The sequence below is a fragment of the Ips typographus genome, linkage group LG1 (assembly GCF_016097725.1).
Source record: "Ips typographus isolate SLU linkage group LG1, UJ_Ityp_2.0, whole genome shotgun sequence".
In the NCBI taxonomy this organism is placed as follows: Eukaryota; Metazoa; Arthropoda; class Insecta; order Coleoptera; family Curculionidae; genus Ips; species Ips typographus.
In genome coordinates, this window is record NC_138422.1 from 5,020,646 (window position 1) to 5,038,853 (window position 18,208).

Sequence of the window (18,208 nt, forward strand, 5' to 3'; positions counted from 1 at the left end):
GAATCAGGTTAGGATTTCAGAAACACAAGACATACACGTCATACTAATAATAGTAACCATTGTCTAGACTTTATGCACTTAACAGACAGTCACAAAGGAATTCAAAAAACCATTCTGTCAAATTTTCGAACTTTGAACAGTTAATTGACAATAAAAATATGTATGACTTTTAAGATTTGTGATTGAACGAAGCCGTTTTTAAAAACTAACTTTTATTACTAAAATTGGAAATTACAAATTAAAGGAATAAAATGCATCTTAACAATTACAAGCCTAGACTCTGACTGCCTTAATACAAATTATAATGAAATGATGAAAACGAATTATGGCGGATTCCCAGGTATAGTCAGCAGCTGGAATAGGTGGCCTCACAACTCCTCCCCCTGTAGATTCAGCTACACGGTCCAACTGGGTAGTTGAATATCTTGGTCCTGAAGAGATTACTTAGGGATGCTTTCACCTTGTCTTCTAGGATTGTGTTTTCTTCTGAGATTTATCTTTCTTAAGATAAAGTACACCAGCGCTGTGATACGTAAATGAACACAGTCCAAATACTTGGGACTTTTATGTTATCGTGAATCACAAAACTCGGTTCATTATCATTAATACCCCTTTTAAGTTTATATAGGTCATCTAGTCGAATATCATCGACATGAGCACTTAAGTTCAACTTGGGCATTATTTTGATGTCACCGGCGATGTCAGGAAATCGCACTATTTGATTCTGGCTATTGGCGGAATGAAGGTTGTTTATCGTTTTGTCCCCTAATGCTATTTGACACCCCATTGGAATTTTAGCAACATACGTCCCGATTAATTTCAAATGGTCTTCTTGGTTGAAACAAGTCAATCGTAGTGACTCCATATGTGGAAGTACTATTAGCCTTTGACTGGAACAGTCTAGTCGATTAACTGTCGGTTGGTTTAGTTCTAGTTGAACTTGACGACAGGTAGACAGATGATGGGACTTGGCTTCCATTCTTTCAAGTGAAACTTTGACCATGTCCTTGACTACAATATTTAAATAAAATTTTGGGACAAATATTCAAAAACATGTAAGCTTAAAACCTACCATATAAAAGTATTTTTAGTTTTTTAAAATAATTTTAAATAACTGTAAAAATAAATAAAAATTATAATTCAATAATTCACTTTGTTCTCAGGTCGGGATTACCCAGCTTCTTAGTCATAATCATCTTTATCACCATTTTCATGTTCCTGGCTTCCACTCTCTTCTGACTTCCCGCTGTAAGTCACTTTCCGGCATGGTCTTTTTTATTCCTCTTATCCATGTTGTCTTAGGTTTTCCCCTGTTCCTTCTTTCTGTAGATGTTTATCTAAAAATTAATTTGTCTATTCGTGTGTCATATCCATTCGTTGAACGTGCCCGTACTATACCAGTTGTCTTCGTTTATTTTTTTCTATTATATTTCTTTGGAAGTTCATGATATCTCTAATATTTTTTGAATATGATATTCTTTGCATTTGTGATTTTCCTGCTGCTCTACGCCAGAAGTCCATCTCTGGACTCACTCTAGACTTAAGTTGCCAACATTCACATCCATAAAAGATTATGCGATTCAATATGGAGTTGTATAGAAGGTGTTGTCGTTCTTTAGAGAGGCCTTTTGACCATAAGATGGTGTTTGGGCATCCTATCTCTCTTTTCTTTTATAATTCTCTATTCTATTTCTTTCTCTGCACGGCCCCCATTTTCGATATTCGGTACACGCCCCTACTATTTCATCTTCTTCTCTGTGTTAGTCATCTCTATCGTTTCCAATGCATAGGTATTTCGTTTTTGATTGGTTTACCCAACCGAGAATCTCCATTCCTCATACTCTTTAAAAAGCTTTCTTGTCATGAATGAGATCGTCTGCCATACGGGAATTTAAGGATCCCAAAATGAAGATTTCAAAATACATGCAATAAAACGAGCTATTACGTCTTACATACGTTTTTTGCTGGTGATTGTGAAGCAACAGTCAGAAGTCGCTGAACAGAGAGTATATGAAAATATATTAATATACTGGGGTTAAATTAACATACATAAGGGTGTGTTCCAGGTAAAATAATATCAACATAAGTAAAGAATTTGTCAAGTAATTGTCATATGCCATTTTTGACATCAGATCCAATTCTGATTGGACCAGCAGACTAAAATCGAATTTGCAACGCCTGTCTTACTTTATTTCTATCTATTACCGTTTACTCTGTACCGCCTATATTTAGAGTTAGGTTAGGGGTCAAACAAGTGATTTTGCTATAAAAATAGCAGTAGTATATTAATGCCCGGTTGTATAATCACAGTTCAGTTGAACTGCGACTGGTAGTTAAACTTTGCCATATGAAATGCGTTGCTGTCAAAGTGACTTTTCTAACTTGAACCAGGTTCAAATGTTGAACTGCTGTTGTACTACTGGGCCTAAGTATCAAGAACAGTAAGTAAGCTTTATTGGACAATGACAAAGTTTGGAGGCTGAGCGAAGCGAAGCCTCTAATTTGTCTGAGACACTTGACTGTTACTGTTCGTGATGCTTACACTATTTTTTGTACGATTTCATCAAATTCATTCTAATTATTAAAAAAAATGAAATGATTCTAACAAATTTTCTTTAATCCTGTATGTCCCGCAGGTATTTACTTCCCGATTTGTTAGGCCTAGCAACAAGAAACTAGACTGGAACTAGTCCTTCCCGCCTTCAAAACAAGTGCTGTAGTCACTCAAAATAAGACAAGTCGTATAAAAAAAGTTATTTTTAAAAAATTATGTATTTGAGAAATAAAACACAATTACATAATTAGTATAACTTTCATACTTATTTTTCACGTTTTGATTTATGGGATTGTGTGGAAAATCAAAAATGTCATTTGGTCCTGAATTTTCAATCATGTTTATTAAGCCGCGTTATATTATTGCGTCTATTTATCAAATCTAAACTAACCATTACAATCAAAAACAAATGATTTGAATCTAACCAGTAACCTTAATCTTATCCCAACCCGTGTACAGCCCAATGTTTAACAAAGCACTTAATAACTAAAAGAAACTATCCATTATGTAAGTCAGTATAACAGCCATCACATATACTATCACAACTTTTTTTATCAATAATTGCCATAGCACCATTTGCGGTTAAATGCTTACAAACTAATAACACAGTCTTTAGTTACTAAAATTGCTTAAGAACTAAAAAAAGTTACAGCCCAACAATATTATAAACAAACACAATAAACAATTAAGTACATGAATACACATTCAACTGTTAACCAATTAGTGGCTGTGATTAAGTTTTGTTATAAAAATAGTTCTTACAAATTTTGCCTTAAAACAGGCAGCAATTTCCTATATTTAAATGGACATAACTGTAAATCAGACGTTAAATATCCACAATAAGTCTTTCTGAAAACACTGAGATTCTTCTACTTATAGCTTGTAATACTACTTGATACTGTGAAATGTCGTAATAAGCTAATTGATCTTAGAATAACGGTGAATAACCAACAAGTGAAGCGAATGGTGGCGTTTTAAAAATAAATAAAACAGACGAGTCTGAGAACGTTGTTTGTAAGGAGCAGATATTTGAGAACAATTTCCAATTTGCAACTTCTCGCAAACGATTTATATAAATACTAATATCACAGGATATCACAACCATTGAAACAAATTAAGAATGCGTTGTGAAAAATGCTATTTGGACTTGACCTAGCAAAGCAGTATGCACAACGCATTTCGATTTAACTCACCAAAAATAACTCTTTTCCTACCATTTTTTTATATAGCGGTTATTAAAATCACCGTAATCTATTTTATGCAAGTGACATTGCGCCAAATTGGCAAAAATGAGACTATTGCAGTTAAAAAAACTAGCAGGAACTATTTTTTAATATACAAATATAGCACAAAACCGAGGTGAGGCCAGTACTGACATACGCAGCGGAGACCCGAGCCGAAACATCAAGAACAAAGATTCTGCCAAGAACCACAGAAAGAATACGCACAATAAAGTGTGTAACACTGCGATCCCAAATAAAATGCACCGCAATACGAAAAAACCTCAAGATTTAGAACGTCTTTTGGGCTGTACGATCAGAACGCCGACATAGGAGAGATCACGTGAACAGAATGGACAACAACCAATGGGCAAAGAACAAAAAATCGAAGAAAGCCACGAAGAGACGCCCACATGGCCCACCACCGAAAAAATGGCACGAGAAAATGGACGTTTGCATAGCAAGAGGCCGGATGACCGAATGAAACACAAGACGTAGTCTTAAAATAAGAAGGAGGAAAAAGAAGAAGAAAATTGCCTGAAGAGTCGTAACAGTCAAAATGAATAAAAAAGTAATGGTCAACCATTTGTAAAAAAACAAAACTGATATCACAGTTTGCATTAGTTGTTAAAAACTCTATCGGGGGCTGAGACAAATTCTCATCGCCTTTTGCTTTCAGCGGAGGAAAATCAGGAACTGTCGAAATCTTTACTCAAACGGAGTAACATTAGATCCATGCAAGTTCTTGCGTCTTCACATGAATCATGACCGTTATGACCCGTTTGAATACATTTTTTCAGGCAACGTTGGGCCAAGTTCCGCAGTGAGTGCCGGTAAGGAAGCCCAAGAAAATGTGGGAACACAAACGATGTGTCCACCACCGTTTTATGCAGCATTTTCAGTCCTTTGAGATCGTTTTCGAGGCCATGGCCGATAAGGACCGTTTCGTCGCAAATGAGTCGTTTCAAATCCCGCTGCACTTCCACCAACGATTTTGTGCCATATTTCACAAAATCTTCCTTACAAACACCGCTATATCTTGTATTAAAATCCACCACTTCACTTACCGGTTTTATATATTGATTATAGACTGGCTTGCCAGTGATATCAATTAATGTCACTTTCACTACTTGCAACCCAGTGACAGTATACGACATTTCACAGTCCAAGCTGTACACTCCGTAGTCTTCATCAGATCTTTTGAACCTTGGCGGTTCCGTTTCCACATATGATGAATTAACTGCAACAAAACAGAAAATTGTAAATCACTTGTTATACCTATATGATAAATTTACAGTATGAATAACGCTCGATCAAATGTAGCTAAAAGCTTCAACAATAGACAAAAGTAGGTATAGAACATGTTTGGAAGCTTTCATTTTATGTACCTAACTCACGTTCTTTGCGAAACGATATTTTTGGAGAAATCGGTTAATAAAACGTTATCCAACTGGTTATATAAATTCCTACTTCTTATCAAAAATAAATAATTTTTTATCAGCGTTTAATAATATTTTTCATCAAAGGAAGTACAACCAAATACTGCCTTTTCCTCTTCAGATCAATTTAGCAAAACAAATTTTTATGCACCAGCAGCGTGTAATGAAAATGACAGTTTCTTTTAATGAATCACTGTGTATATTTTCAAAGTATTCTCAATTCTAACACGGACGTTTAAAAAAAAATGGTTTAAATTGGAATACGATAAAAAGAGATCTCATTCAAGTAATTGTTTTAATTCAAAATTGTCAATTTTATTTTACATAGTGTTTAACTTTTAAGTGAAATTTAAACTCAGTATTGCAGTTTGACAATGAATAAAACACATTTCTCTAAAGTTTCGAAATGCAATCAGAATCATAAAACTTAAATAACATTTATACAGGGTGTTTCTATGTTATGATCCCCTTTTCCTGTAATATCAGGCATTGATTTTAACTTAAATTTAAAATTTCAAATTCCTATAAATATTCGCTCGTAATAAACTTTTAATAAACGGTGGTTAACTCTGTATACTAATTTTTTTTTATGTGTTTGTATTTAATTGCACCCCTCAAAGTCTAAATGAGACAACTTTCATATTGGATATTTTTTACTTAAGGTTTAATAACAAAGCTAGGCTTGGATAAGTGCAGCACATAGTGCTTAAAGTTCAGCTAAGGCTTTATACAAAAGCTTGTTCATGCTTTGCTTATGCCAACTAACGGCGAATATGGCCATTAATCACAAAAAATGTAGTAAAACCTAATCACCTAAACCTTAAATATTACTAATTATGAATTTGTATTGCAATTTTAGAATTTTGGTGAACATTAATCAAACTTACCGACTGGTTCAGCAGGTCCTGCCCACACATGAAGATCTGCAGTTTCACATCCAGGTGAGCTCTTAGGCATATTACAACAGTTGTACTGCAAGGGTCCGTATGGCCCATTTATTGTTTGGAGCTTCCCATGATGGTACAAGCATTTCTCCATGGTTATGTATTTTTTCTGCGTGGTATAGAAAAATTTACCGCAACGCGAGCAACTGTGTGATTTCACATTTTTCCATTTAATCGTACCCGGTGCTAGTTTCAGTGGCATATTGGGGACGGAATCTTCATCAACTGGAAAGAGAAAAAAATAGTTGTAAAACTTTGAAGCGCACTCACAAACATGAAAAGCTGATTAAACAGTGGAACTTGTGTTTTTGGTGCAGATTCCACATCAATTAAATATTACTAAGCCTAGTAGTTTCTAGAACGATGTTTCTAGTGATTTTTCTACGTATACAGGGTGTCCGGAAAATACGTGTACAACGTTTGACGACAGACTCCTGACGTCAAAATATGTCGATCTAAGCCGACTTAGTTATATCCAAAATTGTCTCGTTTAGCCGGTAAAGGGCGTCAAAAATTTGTAAAAATATTGGGTACAATTTCATTTCTTAAAGAGTATTGATAAGTGTATTCAGCAAGATGGCGGTCATTTTACACATTTGCTTAAGTAATGTTTTTGGTTTACTTAGTTTCTTACAATAAATAATTTCAACTTTATTATACCTACTTTGATGTATGCAGGTAACTGTAAATTTTTTTTTCTGGCGAAACAGCTCATCCACCGGGAAATATTAAAGAGGTAAAATAGCTTCAAAATACTTCCGGTCACTCGACAAAAATATCTGGGTTGTCATAACGCCGTTCATATAAAAAATGAGGAGAAATGTTGACGTATTATATCACTTTTATAACACTTCCACTTATTTACAGCCGGTGACTATACTACTAGAAAACGTCATTTTATAGTATTAGTCTACATACTAAAATTCATTAAAATTCATTAGCAGGTTTTCACGTAATTTAGTAAAAAACCAATATTTTTACAAATTTTTGACGCCCTCTACCGGCTAAACGAGACAATTTTGGATATAACTAAGTCGGCTTAGATCGACATATTTTGACGTCAGGAGTCTGTCGTCAAACGTTGTACACGTATTTTCCGGACACCCTGTATATGGGTATTTTACGAGTTGGGTTTCTACGTTATTTTTTCCAATTTCTACGTTACTTTTTCCAATTTCCAATTTATTTGGCCAATTTGGGTGTTATTTGGCTACTTTTTTATAAAGAAAAAATCATATCAATTTGATTTTTTGTATTTTTTTTTGGAATGTGAGCATTGTGTAATTAGCCTCTGGCGGAGAAAGATTTAACTAAGTTAACTATATTTTCGCTACGCTAAGGAATGCTCTTTTCAATGATAACAAAGTAGTGGAATTTGGTTAAACTGTTAAGAAGTTAAAGCAGGTAATTGCAAAAAAAATTGATCATTCGGCACCAACTTTAAAAAATATGAAAAAATACTTTTTAATATATTATATAAAATTTTGAAATTTAAGATGGCAGTTACGCCCTCTGGTGGTCATTTTTACAACTTGAAAATAATTTCCAATGAATCTTCATGGCCGATTTAGCCAATAGTTTTTTTACCTCAAAGTCATACGACGAACTGTTCACAAGATATGGCCGAGGAACAGTTATCATATTGAGTCACCCGATACAGTCTTTATAAAAATATGACAGTTAATATGTTATATGTTAATATGTAAGTGCGTAAAACAATAATTGATGTTGATTTAATGTAAGCATACCTTTGCTTTCAATATTGATGTCCTCGCTACTGCTGCCACTTCCATCATTGCCACTATCCGCACTGTAAGACTTTGGAAAAAATTCCATTGCAGTAGCGTCTAGTTGATGATGCTTACTGCCCACGGAATTTTCAAATTCCGGGCGAAGAGGATATTCTGAAAAAATAAACAAACAATCCATTAATAAAACATCCAGAACAAAAAAAATGAAAATTAATATGTAACAGAATGAAACACATACTTAACATAGCCATATCCTCTCTACTTAAGAGGTATTTTTCTTTCAAACGACGAATGAATTGGTCTATCGACATGGTCATCTTTAGAAAATGCTCCAGTGGAGGAAGCAGATTCTCTATATTTTGGGTAAGAGATGTCTGAGAAGGTTTCTTCTCTTTTCTCTCACTTTTAGCAAGATTTTTGAAGGTCGTTGAAGCAGTGCTGTTTTTTGATTCCATATCGCCTGGATCAGGATCTTCTGGAGAAGAAAAACATTTGACGGTTACAATTTGCTTGCTTCTATTATGGATGTGACAGTTAACATTCCAAAGTAGAACAATTTATGCTAAAGTAGGTTGTGTTTTAGAAACCACTCAAGCCTTGCATAATATGATATTCAAGAAATATGTTTCAAGTTAAAATAATGATTTTAGGTTTTCAGCAATTCCAAAAATGATTAATTAACTTTTAACTAATTCGAAAAGTAGTAGTCCATATGCACACAGTTTTAACTAATTAATTAATTTTTAATTAATTTTTACCACGGAAAAATGTAGATAGATTACACATGAAAAACAAACACCTTCAACAGTGGACAGTGCCAAAAATATTTTTTTTACTTTCTTGTCAATATTTTAGAAACCTATTCGAATTTATTGGATATTTTAGAAGTGATGGAAATTTTAAAGTATTATGTTGTCTGCCTAGCTTTTACGCTACTAAAATAGCAATTTGATAGCAAATTTTGAAGCTTGAATTAATTTTACTGTTGTTCTTTTGCTTTCTCCAAATTCAACCGTTTTCGAGAAAAAAGCCACTTTATGAACAAAAAGAAATTTTGCTATTTTTATAGTTTTATGCAATATAAAATAGTAATATGGTAATATTAACAGTTTTATGTCGGTTTTTGTTTATAAAAATCAATTTTCTCGAAACTGGTTGATAAAAGAACCTCTTTTTGATCAAAGAATTTCTGAAAAAATGCCAAACTGTTCAGAGATCGAAACTCTATACTATTTCTGTACAGTAGTCAACGGTAGACTAAAGTTTATTATATATTTGTAGAAAAAATGCAATTTTTGATCGTCATTATCTCGAAAACAACATATATACCTTAATTTGACTACATACTAAAGCATTAAAAGAAACTTTACTTGAAAACATTCTTTTAGATTTTTTTTGATAATGTTACGTAAAAATTAACTAATATTCCTTCATTAAACTATTTAATTTAGATAATATTTACACATTTAGGAAAAAAAAACAACAAACTTTAAAATTTGAATTTAGATTAGCCAAATAAAATGGGAAATAAATTATAAAACAAGTTTAAAAATACATACCAATTTACGAAACTATAAGAACACAGAAAAGTACACTTTAAAAATTTTTAAGAATTTCGAAAAGCTTTTGCTCTTCAGTTGTTGACAGGATCAAATTTGAATGCAAACTGACTTAGGTAAAATCAGTACTGACCCTAATATAGGTTAAAATTTTTAAGCTCATAAAAGTACCCTCCCTTAATAGAGGGTGGCGCCTTTCCAAATTATGATAATAAAAGTTTGAAAAATATACTTTAGGCACGTTTTAAAATTAGTCTGGAATAAACCGAGTTTTGCAGAAAATTGCGGCGTGAAAAAGTTCTATATATTGCACTTTTGGATAGTTCTATTGTATGCAAAACATATTTTTTAATGAATAACACATCTAGCGTGCACCGCTTTCCAGAAAATGACGAGCAAAAGTTGAAAATTTCTATGCTTTTGGCATCATCAAATAACATATGAAAAACTAAGTTAAGAGTGTTTAAGTCATTTTACCCTAAATGTAATACATACTAATGAATGTGGAAGTTCAGTTTTTGATCATTATCTCGAAAATGGTGCACGATAAATGCATCATTAATATAACATTCCTTTCTTATAATTAAAAGAACTATCCAAATATGCATGAAATATTCAAAATAATACACATTTATACTAAAATTCTGTTAATAGAATATAAAATAACTTTTTGTGATATGTTCAGTGTTGTTTAATTTATTTTTGAAATGTTTTGTATGATTACTAAAAATTTAGAACAAACAAAACTGGATAAAGTTTAGAAACACGTATATCTAAAAAAAAATACTTAAAATTTGAAATGAATAAATGATGAATGTGAATAATATTCAAAATAATGGTTTAAGCATTGTTTTTTTACAAAAGAGGTTTCAAACAAGACAGCTTAGAAAAATTGTATTATTCTTACTAAAAAAAAAAAACAAGAAAAACTATCAAAAATTACTGAACCAAACAAATATTGTATGCACGTTAAGCATGATATTAAGGAAATTTAATGCAAGTAAGTAAGCTATCAAATGCTTCTTTACAAATTAATAACACATTGTTACATAAAAACAAAAATTAAGAATCATGTAATTCTGATAGAAACTTTGACTAGATTCCGTATAAGTATTAATATGAACACATTGTTTTAGAATCTTTTTGATTAAGTTTACGTAAAAGTCAGCTAATATTTTTTTCTTGAATTCAGCTAATATTTAGGCATTTAAGAAAAATACAACAAACTAAAAAATTTGAACATAGAAAAAGTATATAAAAAAGCAGATAAAATATAAAAAATACGTACCAATTCAAAAGATTACAGGAACACACAAAAGCACACTTTGAAAAACTTTGAGAATTTTGAAAAGCCTTCCTCTGCAGTTGTTGACTGGTTCAAATTTGAATCAAGACTAACTAAGAGGTAGGATCAGTACCCACCCTGTAAATATGGTTTGAGGAGGCCATAAAACTACCCACCCAAGTACCAACCCTTAGTATCAGTGACGTCATCTGCCCATAAAATTTTTTGGGTAATAAAAGGCAGTTTTGCTATCATCCTGTACAATGAAATCACGTTTTCTCATAAAATATTCTATAAACCACTTGACCATTGAGGGTGGAACAATTAGCTTCAAAACATCAAGGCGTCTTTCATTTTACCTAGGTAGGTAGGTATACCTAAAATAGAATAGTCTATAATATCTACCTGTCTCCTCTTATGAGTAATCATACTGATTCTTTTGTATATGCATGTAATTGCCAAAACAGCTATTTAGCGATCATGCTGTTGAAGACAAGCTACCCCATTGATTGTTTTAGAGGTAATGCTTTGAACCTTATCCAGTGCTTCGAAAATATATTTAAACAGCTCTTCCATGTCATTTGATTTTATGTTTTTGGCTGGTTGACTGAAATCAATGTTATTCTTGAAATCAAGAATGGTCATCGTCTTTTGAGAACTAATATTTTTATTGCTCTCACAAAACCTTTTGTTATCTGTTTGAGGTGGGGATTCCAATGCTTTTGTCCTTTTATTACTGTATTAGGTATTCTATTGTAGGGCATTGTGCGAAGTAAAAACTTGGAATTCACTCGGTTTTTGTTGCAAATTTAGCTTATCGGCATTCCCTGGTATGCGAAACACAATTTTAACTGCATATTTCCTATCGCCATTTCCGACACTTTCAATTGCCCGATAATTGTATTTTTGTACGACTAGTCTAAATTTGAGTGATTACAGCACCTGTTTTGAAGGCAGGAAGGACTAGTTCCTGTCTAGTAGTCCTTTAAAACTGTGTCCACAGCAGTTGAAACTTTTAATACCACTTTTCTTCCTGACTGTACCCGATTTGTAGTTTTATTGAATAGGAAAGTTAATGAGGATTCCAAAATGGGCTTAAAACTGTCTTTTTCTTACTCCAAGTGGGTATTACTGGTGATTTTGCCCCTGAAGTACAAAAAATAGTGTAAGCATCACGAACTGTAACAGCTTTACTGTAAGTTCGAAAATAAGATCGAAACTTTGTTATCGAACAGCTTACTTACTGTTTTTGATACTTATTATACTGTTAATATCTATTTCGTCGTTAAGTTCGTTTAGTGTGACTTTTATAAAAACACATTATTTTTTGATTCTTTTGAAATTTAATTCGTGGAACGAAAATAAAGCTACTTATAATTTTTTAGAACCATGCACTAATGCAACTTATACTGAATAATGCTTTTTAACTTAATTTACATTCGTGCAAACTTTATCGATAATGTTAGCAGTTTTTTAGGTATCTCAAAAAGAGTTTTTGATACTTGATAGAAACATTAACATGCAATTCCTAACGTAAAGTTGCTGCCGGCTATGGGTGGACGTGGGTATGCCATTTTCTCCCTTGCTTTTATGACCGGTCCATGTCATAAAATGACGAGGATTGGTTGAAAGCACTTAATCAGCATCTAAGAAGAGTGGTATTCAGTACTTCGATGCTTTGTAAATCTACTCTACAAAGGTGGATCCAAAAGCTTTCGGATAGGTGTGCAATAAACCTGTTTTCAAAGACTATTTAAGGTGACTGTTTCATAAACCCAAATTCCTATACGATAAGTCCAATTTAGCTTGCTGTGCGTCTGGTCCCCATTTACATTGCAAACTTAAGATAAGCTAAAATGTGAGTCTATTTTGAGACAATTAGTGCTTTAGTGGGGATAAATTTAAGATCAATATCACAAGAAAATCCAATTCTTACAAAAACGTTATTGTTTTTGAAACTTAAATAATTTTAGATATAAAAACTTGATATATCATTTGCAAGGACTTTCAATTGGCTTAAATTATAAATCACAGTATTCCGTATGAAAGAATTTAAAAAGTTTCAAAAAGAATCAACGTTACTGCCCCAACAGGAAATATTACGAAATCTTTCCCAAATATGTGTGTATATCCAGGGTTCTCAACATCAAGTACACAGAGTACCACATATCATATTGTAGGTACCTATAATTCTCTACTATTCTAATAAAATGTAAAAATTAGACAACAAGCATAATCAAAATTGCAAAAATCTTTATTCAAACCATCATAAAAATGACAAAATACAGGAATGTAAAGATTCAACAAATGTTCGCAATTTATTCAAAACCTTGCAAAAATTCTTCGGATTCTTTAATAATCTGCTGAAGTCGCTCCTTTGTAGCAGAAGTTTGATGTTCTTTGAGCTTCTCCTTTGCATGGGTAATAGCGCATCTATAACCAGTCACGTTATGGAATACCTTGATTTGCTTGTCCGCGGCTACCAAAACGAATTTTCCGGAAGCATCAAAGAGAATGCTAATGATATTTTCTGCTCAAATATTTATGATTATTAGTAATGCGGTTCACATACGAAATTTTTAATAAGACACTTACCATCCGATATATTTTCAATTACATAATCCAATTTTCCTGTCATAGTAGAAAAGAACTGCAAGTCACTAGCTGTAGCAATCACTAAGACTTCGGCGTTAGGGGATAAGGCCACAACAGCGCAATTCGAGGCTAACTCATATGAACCTGATTTATCCAAACGAGCGTCCTGTCCTTGTTTATAGTTCACTAAAAGTAATACAAATTTATTGAAAATTATAAAAACTTGGTTTTGTTACGGAAAAACCTTTGGTATCAAACAGTCTCCAGGTGCCATCTTTAGAAACGGTAGCCATTTGCGACGAATCAACGTCAAAAGCCACGTCATAAACTCCTGAAGAATGACCTCCTAAGGTTAGTTGAGGCACTTGTTTTACTTCTTTGAACTCTCCGGATTTGTCGAAGACTACTTTCCAAGTTTTGGCTTCTGGAGTAAAACCTGTTCGAAGGAATATTCTTTTTTTATTGAATATCTTTTTATTAAAATTTAGTATAAATGATCACATACACAAACAAGCCAAATCCTCAAAATGTGAGATTCCTTAAATAAATAAAATTTTTCAACCAACATTTGTGAAAAATTTACTTTATTGCTCGTTACTCATTGATATTACTTTCTTATGTATCAATAAGGGCAAAAAATTAATTCGACGAAAAGTAAGTAGTAATTTTACTATACATTTTCGTTCAATTTAATGAAAATTGATACTCGTAGGAAAAAATGTGTACCTAACACATGCGGAAAACGTCTTCCCCGTCATTTAACTGCTTTCTTGAACTCCGTTTTGTGTCATTCGGGCAAGTGCAGTTTCGTGCGGAAAAGTACCACTTTCCGCATTTGTTAGGTAAATAACTATGAAAAGCTTTATGGAGAAACTTATGTTATTGGTATATACACAGGGTGCCACAAATTTGTGTGTAAGTATAGAAATTTCGCAAACGGTAAATTTGCAAAGTTAAACTATGGCAAAACTGTGCATTTTAGAGTTCAATATGTCGTCAAAAATACAAAAATTCCAAACACTTCTAAAGATATTCGAAATTTTTATTTTTATTTTTTAGTTCCGAAAATCAAAATTTTTAATAAAAGTCACACTTTTTTTCGCATTCTGACCTAACTTCCAAACCAACAAACGTGAAAACGTGTTCATGAGAATATTCGAAAAATCCTCTAAAAACTTTATATTTTATACTTGTATTTAAGTCAAAACAAGGACAAATTTCAAGCGGAAAACTTCTGGAGTATTATAAGAACGGTTATTCTAATAAACTCAAGCACCTAAATTGACATTTTTAAAATCACTAAATTACTAAAATTAGCCTTTTTGGACGGAAAACTTCTAGAAAGTAATCATTAGGGTTATTCCAGTAAATTTAAGCAACAAAATTGACATTTGACAAATCGGTGCAATTTAGAAATTTGTTTTTGAAAATTGTTTTCAAATACATGGTCAAAATACTTTTATAAAATCTAAATTTATTTTTACCTGAAGCAACAACAAATCGCCCACATGGTGATATTTTGGCGCAGGTGGTACTCATCAAAAAAGTGTCCAATTTGGCTAGTTTTTCGCCTTTTAAATCCCATATGACCATATCAGTCTTGTTGGAGCAAGTCATGATAAATTTTCCACTGCTGGCAATACCCATACCGATTACATCTGTTTCATGAGCCTGAAATAAAATAACAGTTGGATATCATCAAAGCGATATTAGTAATATTCTGAAAAAATATAAAATAATATTTATATGAATAATCAATCTCAGTAGAAAATTGTTCTATTGTTACTAGTATTAGGTGCCTGTATACAGGATGATAGACAAAATGTTTGCATCACCTATACACTTTCGAGTATATATTTTTTTTTTACTCCTTTGGGGATTTTTCACCTTTGAAATTAATTTAAAATTTCTAGAAGTTTATAGAAGAAAAGTGACAAGCGTGTTTCAAGATATTGTAAGGTTTACTTAGTTTGGTTACACACAGTATATACAAGATATGCTACAGCTAAAATTACATTTACTTTGTATATCTCATACATGCTAATGCTAAACATTTCATTCAATATTATTAATTTTTTAAATATTTATTTTTACAAAACCACTTGAAAAAGTTTGAAAAATTGTTTTATTTATTTTTGCAGTGTTCTGATCAATAAAATCGTGGTTATAACTAAGTTGTAATTACGTTTTTACGAAAAAAAGAGGCACTTCTGAAATAAGTTTTATTTATGAAAAAACCTAGTCTAACCAATATGTATGCGTAAAGTCCGGTCAATTCTACGACGTTGAGATAGGCTTCATCGTTTAAGTTTATCGGAATTTTTACGAGTTGTTGGCACTTTACCAAAGTATTGGAAAAAAACAAACACTATAGACATTTCAATGAAAAGTTTGTAATATTTTCTTCTATATTAAATATATGTATATTATCAATAATATTACAAAAAACGTAACTCCTGTATCTCGTAAACAAATTTTGATCCTGTTATTTTTATACAGGATGAGGATGATGGGCCTAGAGGCCCCCCACATGAGCGTCCCGTTATTAGGATCTGGGCTGAGGCTAGTCTCATGAGCTCCTCCTCCTTCAAGGCCTTAATAAAGGAGGTAGCTGCAGCTGGGTCGGTTTTAGAGAAGAAATGCCCCATGATGATGCTGCTACCAAACAAGTTGGTGCTTATGTTTGATATTGCATTACATTCACATAACAGGTGTTCTGGAGGTTCACCATCATCACCATATAATCTGCAGTCTCTGTGTTTTCCTAGGTCTATTCGCTTCAGGTGATCCCTCAAGCGACAGTGTCATGAGAGGAAACCTAGGTTTCGAGTAAGCGTAGGTTTCTTTTGCTCAATTTTACAAATTCTTTACTCCTTTCTCGGTTGTAACCAATTTAGTGAGTTGCCCTTAGAGCTTGGCTCTTTCACGTTCCTCCTTCAAGTTGATCTCGTGTTTACAGGTGCAATCCCCTAAGCCATAGAAAAGTTCTGGTCCTGTAAAAAGAGTCCCGACCTTTTTTTAGAATGTTGCCTTTGTCATTTTTCTCAATTCTTCTGGTGTACTGGAACCCAGAAAAGAATCAGTAATGCCAATAAAGTATACTACCACATTTCGGCCATAATCAGATCAGGGAATGTCCATAGGAAAACAAAACTGAAACTTTATAAAACAATAATACGTCCAGTGTTATGCTATGGAAGCGAGACCTGAATTTGCCTGTTCCAAAAAAGTTTGTGTTCTAGTGTAATACTTTTAGTTAATGATGAGAAGAATTAGTTAATGATAAATAAGTTTAAATGTTACAAAACGATATCTCGAAAACGGTTTTATGGCTTTTATCAAATTTTGTCAGACAAACTGACAGATTGACAAGGCGGCACGTTTTACCTAATTATGTTTTTTACTATTCTATCTAATCTAAAATTTAAAATAAAATAATAGTAATAATGTATATCTAATTATGTTCCCAAATCGACTTTAACTGACAATGTATAAACTTTTCAATTTTAAATTGAGTTCAGAAATGCACCTCTAGATTTACTTTGATTTACGGCCATCTATTTAGAAACGACCTGGGTAAAACCGCAATTTCGTGCTGGAAAAAGTGTGAAAAGGTAATAAGAGATTACCACTTGCTACCGTATTACAGGGTAGGTCTCTAATGATTTGAAGTAGTATACAATAAGAGTTTTAAAATTAAATGTTAGGTTATGAATAAGAATCATTCACATATTGACATTTTATTGGTAAATATTTCCGGACAAATTTGGTTTAACTCATATCAATGTCTACATGTAAAATACTTGAACCAAATCCCAAATACGGCACTGTCTAGGCGCAAGTCTAACGGGCCGTTCCAAAAAATATTTTAACACTTAACAGACGTAAAATAGGAGCATGATTTACGGAGTCGTAAATTCAATGGTGATGTACATTAGAAGCCCAAAATAATAGTATGTCTTCAATGAGCGTATAATGATGAAAATTATTTGTAAATATAAAAAAATTTGATGACAAAATTCGTGGATATTTCATGCTCACAAGATCCCATTTGATTAGCAGTAGGGCTTCTCTCGTGTGAATTACCCTGTAAAAAATAGTCCAGCGGCATTATATCAAATGACTTTTAATTGTACATGGTATTTACGTAAATAATATTTTTGTTAACATTAAAATAAACTGCTCGTCAAAAAGAATAGGACAGCAAAATTTTTGGTCATTTTTGAGCGGCTGTATCTTCAAATTGAGTCACTCGATTTTAATAATTTTTTTGAGGATTAAAATGTATTTTCTTTCTCTTTCTGATGACCTAAATGATCTTTTTGAAAATTGCCACGGATCAGAGTATACAGGGTGTGACTGAGATGTAGTCAAAAAATGAAAAATTCGGTCTAACGCCATTTCTCGCAAAAATATTGTTTGGATTTTACAATAACCTTAATCGAGTCTTGTGGTCAATATCTCTAGACATTTTCGCCAGTTTGGTGATTAAAGACTAATTGATTACATCTCCGTCACACCTTCAAAAAAATCAATTAGGCCATCAGAAAGACAAAGAAAATACCTTTTAATCCTCAAAAAACTTACTAAAATCGAGTAAATAAATTTGAAGAAACAACCGCTCAAAAAAGACCAACAATTTTGCTGTTCCATTCCGTTTGACGAGCAGTTTAGTAGTTCTGTAACTGATGTAGTTTGCCAGGTAATTATCTCTGTCATCAGTTTTTTTTACACACAGTGTATATTAATGGAATATTTGACACCTAATTATAGTGAAATAACATTTTAATTAGGTCGCGCAAAGATGGATGATGAATGGTTTTGACTTCCAGATCGTATTACTATAAACATGTTAGCCCCT

General features: G+C 32.6%; 2 protein-coding genes across 7 annotated transcripts in view; both read right to left on the reverse strand.

Annotated features, from left to right (window-relative positions):
* Window positions 1-3,165: 3,165 nt before the first annotated feature.
* LOC145724433 (putative exonuclease GOR) lies at window positions 3,166-11,415 on the reverse strand. Of its 6 annotated transcripts, XR_014177004.1 has the most exons (7): window positions 11,184-11,415; window positions 10,929-11,129; window positions 8,147-8,383; window positions 7,906-8,061; window positions 6,101-6,382; window positions 3,363-5,014; window positions 3,166-3,281 (listed from the first exon to the last, which is right to left on the reverse strand). XR_014177004.1 is itself a non-coding variant. In XM_081972721.1 (6 exons), the coding sequence occupies exons 2-6, from the start codon at window positions 11,005-11,007 to the stop codon at window positions 4,464-4,466; spliced, it is 1,293 nt and encodes a 430-aa protein (XP_081828847.1). In that variant the 5' UTR covers window positions 11,008-11,129; window positions 11,184-11,415; the 3' UTR covers window positions 3,166-4,463. The 6 variants fall into 6 exon arrangements, 5 of the variants coding, with proteins under 5 accessions (XP_081828847.1, XP_081828837.1, XP_081828864.1 ...); XM_081972721.1 differs by having other exon boundaries at window positions 3,166-5,014; window positions 10,941-11,129; XM_081972711.1 differs by having other exon boundaries at window positions 3,166-5,014.
* Window positions 11,416-12,985: 1,570 nt separating this feature from the next.
* LOC145740461 (transducin beta-like protein 2) overlaps window positions 12,986-18,208 on the reverse strand; it is a 64,473-nt gene continuing 59,250 nt past the window's right edge. Inside the window, exons 5-8 of the mRNA XM_081996050.1 lie at window positions 14,832-15,018; window positions 13,592-13,783; window positions 13,348-13,533; window positions 12,986-13,282 (exon numbers count right to left, since the gene is read on the reverse strand). Coding sequence (XP_081852176.1) covers window positions 13,071-13,282; window positions 13,348-13,533; window positions 13,592-13,783; window positions 14,832-15,018 — 777 coding nt within the window. The 3' untranslated portion in view covers window positions 12,986-13,070. The remainder of the gene's footprint in view (window positions 13,283-13,347; window positions 13,534-13,591; window positions 13,784-14,831; window positions 15,019-18,208) is intronic.

Bases quoted from the DNA above. Each gene is read 5' to 3' on its own strand.
- LOC145724433 (XM_081972711.1), bottom strand. From the start codon at position 11,007: ATGATAGCAAAACTGCCTTTTATTACCCAAAAAATTTTATGGGCAGAT. The intron at 8,384-10,928 runs GTGGGTAGTTTT...TTTCTTCTCCAG, and splicing joins TACTAAGGGTTGGTACTTGG to AAGATCCTGATCCAGGCGAT. The intron at 6,383-7,905 runs GTATGCTTACAT...TTCTCTTTCCAG, and splicing joins CATCAATATTGAAAGCAAAG to TTGATGAAGATTCCGTCCCC.